General features: G+C 34.3%; 1 protein-coding gene across 1 annotated transcript; it reads right to left on the reverse strand.

Moving 5' to 3' along the window:
* Positions 1-1,380: 1,380 nt before the first annotated feature.
* LOC110113966 lies at positions 1,381-2,466 on the reverse strand. The gene is made up of 2 exons (XM_020846692.2): positions 1,986-2,466; positions 1,381-1,845 (listed from the first exon to the last, which is right to left on the reverse strand). Exons 1-2 carry the CDS (start codon positions 2,286-2,288, stop codon positions 1,504-1,506), a joined length of 645 nt encoding a protein of 214 aa, XP_020702351.1. The 5' UTR covers positions 2,289-2,466; the 3' UTR covers positions 1,381-1,503.
* Between the last annotated feature and the right edge of the window lie 261 nt (positions 2,467-2,727).

The raw sequence follows: 2,727 nt of genomic DNA on the forward strand, positions 1-2,727 counted from the left end.
CCTATTATATTTCTAAGAGATTTTTATCAAATAAAACAATTAAAACATCAATGTAATTATACCAAGAAAACTGTTAATGTTTGCGAAAAATATCATCTTTGTCTTCTTTTAAAAAAACAAATGTTAGTGTGTTATAACTAATAAAGCAGAAGATTAACATATTAGAAGGTTCTTTTACTGCCAAAATTTTTTTAATGCATTGCTCGCGTCTTACATTTTGCTATTCATTGAAAAAAACGCCCTTCAGTGTTTCAGTTATTGTCCTTGGTATGTGCACAAACTTTTCACTTCTTTCACATCCACTGCACTAGAGGTATCAATTCCAATGGGTAGGATTTGGTTCTGAATGATTTATTATATTTTTATATTTTTTGATACAACATAATATAATTTTATAATTATAATACTTATTATTTGATAATTTAATATTTTTATATAAAATTTATTTATAATTAAACAATTAAAAATGTTTTTAAAATTTTAATATAACATAATATATGTTTATAGATAGGTGAAAATTTAAGAACAAATAAGTACTATAACTAAATTAACAAATGCAATGGAAATTTAATCTTTTAATCCTTCCATTAGAATCTAAACCATTTATATATATATATATATCTATCACCACTAAAATTATAATACATGCATTTGTTTCCGGCTCAACTCAAATGAAAATCTTTACCCCCACCCTTCATAACTAATAATGAGATAATAATAATAGCAGCAAGACAAAATATTATTTAAAATTAACTATTAATAATAGTTGTCATAGTAAATAAACAATAATAATAAATTTACACTCTCTTTGCAAAATGCTAAAATCGATTCAATTTTATGATTTTGATTCTTTTAAGAAAAAATAAATTAAGTTTCTTTGTCTTAATTAAATATTTATGGTGATCCTTTTAAAAAAATGGCCTAATGATGTTCCAGCCAAAACTGATAATTGAATTTGATTAGAGAAATATGGTGTGGTATCTCTAAGTTAATGAAGGATTAAAGGAAAAGTACCACCCACTAGCAAGTGAATTAGACCGTTGTTTGGTGTTAATTAAACTTTGGGTGGTTTGGAAGTGAAAATGTCAACAGAGCAAAATAGCATCAGCATAGGGAGTAGTTCCAAAAGGCTCTCTACTTTCATCATCTGGATTGGAGAGAGATGTATGCCTCTGGACCTCACCTGACCTTCTCTCTACATTTAAGCTATCGAGTAATAGCGACTCAGACAATCAGATGACAGTGTTAGTGGGTCCCTCATCCCGTAGTTGAACTGGTAACATGGAATGTAATGTGCTCAAATGGTGGCATTTCACATTACTTCTTTCTTTCTTATGTCAACTTCACTGATAAAGTAGAAAACAGCAAATTTAATTGCAGAAGAAGTGCATTGAGCATTCATGGATGATACATCTTAGCGATTTGATTACATAGTATTAATAGCCACTCTCTATAATGATTCCTAGCTATTGATTGATATTTAGTATCTAATTAATTAGTGAGCTAATGGAGAAGACTTAGCGTTTCAAGCGACTTCACAGCCTTTATCTTCTGTGGCGCAGGTGATGGAAGAAGTGAGTGCATGAACTTGCAGTTTGGACATGCGGGTGATGAACGGTAGAGCATGACAAGCAGGTAGCAGTTGAGGCAAACGATGGCAACCATGCCGCCTCCAGTGTCAGATCCACTCAGCTCTATTGTCTCATCTAAGGTAAAAGGGCTAGGCCTCTTGTCTTCTGAGTCCGGAAGATTTGATATGTTAAGATCTAAGTCAAGCTTCTGCTCCTTTGGCTTCAACCAGCTTTTCTTCAGCGTTTTTCTATTTATGCAGTACATCTTACCAGACTGCCATGACAAAAAAAAAAAAACTTGGTTTTTATTGGATGAATAAGAAATTAAGCATATACATATATAGGATGAAAGAAACCACAACAACAATGTGAAGGTTATTAAATTAAAGAAAGAGAAGCAGCAGGAGCCCTTACTTGAAGGTCAAGGCATTGCTCCCAATCCAAGGGGAGAGTATTATTGAGCTGAAGATCTATGTTTGTTTGAGTACTGGCCGTCAGCTCCCAGCTAGAAAGCTTCCTTTTCTTACCATTGTTTGCTTCAGATTCAGAAGAGGAGCTATCAGCGAAGGAAGACATGGAGGGACCTAAAGAGAGTTCGGGGTGATCCATGATTTTTGGAGGAAGCAGTCGCTTTTGAGTAGTACCAGTACTTATGATTTTCTTTTCTTTCAGGAAAGGTAACTCTCTCTTAGCTCGTAGAAGAAGCTCCTCAACCATTCTACAATAATTTTTTAGTTTTCTAAACTATATATAGAGAAAGAATGAGTAAGAGAGGAAGATGGATGATGGAAGACGAAGGGAATTTAGGGAAATGAGTTATAGGAAGGAAGAGATGATTAAAGGACCAGAGAACTAACTCAACCTCCACGGACGGTAAAGCCATGCATGAGGAGGCGTGGGCACTAAATAAGGTTATTAAATGGCATTCATCCGAATGCCAGCCATTAAAAGGTGGACAGGCCTCGCATTTAAGAAGAGATGTAGACTCACCTTAAATGCTTCGTATATTTTTCCACTCACTCTACCGTCCCTGCTCCCTTACACTCCATTCAGAGCCTCCCTAGCTACTTAGCTTGTTGCAAATGGTTTCACTTGCCAATAAATCAAGTTGCCTCTCACCTTTGCCTCTTCAAGGATGATTGATAACATTGAGGTG

The sequence above is a fragment of the Dendrobium catenatum genome, unplaced genomic scaffold (assembly GCF_001605985.2).
Source record: "Dendrobium catenatum unplaced genomic scaffold, ASM160598v2 fragScaff_scaffold_974, whole genome shotgun sequence".
NCBI lineage: Eukaryota > Viridiplantae > Streptophyta > Magnoliopsida > Asparagales > Orchidaceae > Dendrobium > Dendrobium catenatum.

What these genes read in the sequence shown, in the direction of transcription:
- LOC110113966 (XM_020846692.2), bottom strand. Translation starts at nt 2,288, where the DNA reads ATGGTTGAGGAGCTTCTTCTACGAGCTAAGAGAGAGTTACCTTTCCTG. An exon ending in AGCAATGCCTTGACCTTCAA is followed by an intron (nt 1,846 to 1,985) that starts GTAAGGGCTCCT and finishes TTGTCATGGCAG; the next exon opens with TCTGGTAAGATGTACTGCAT.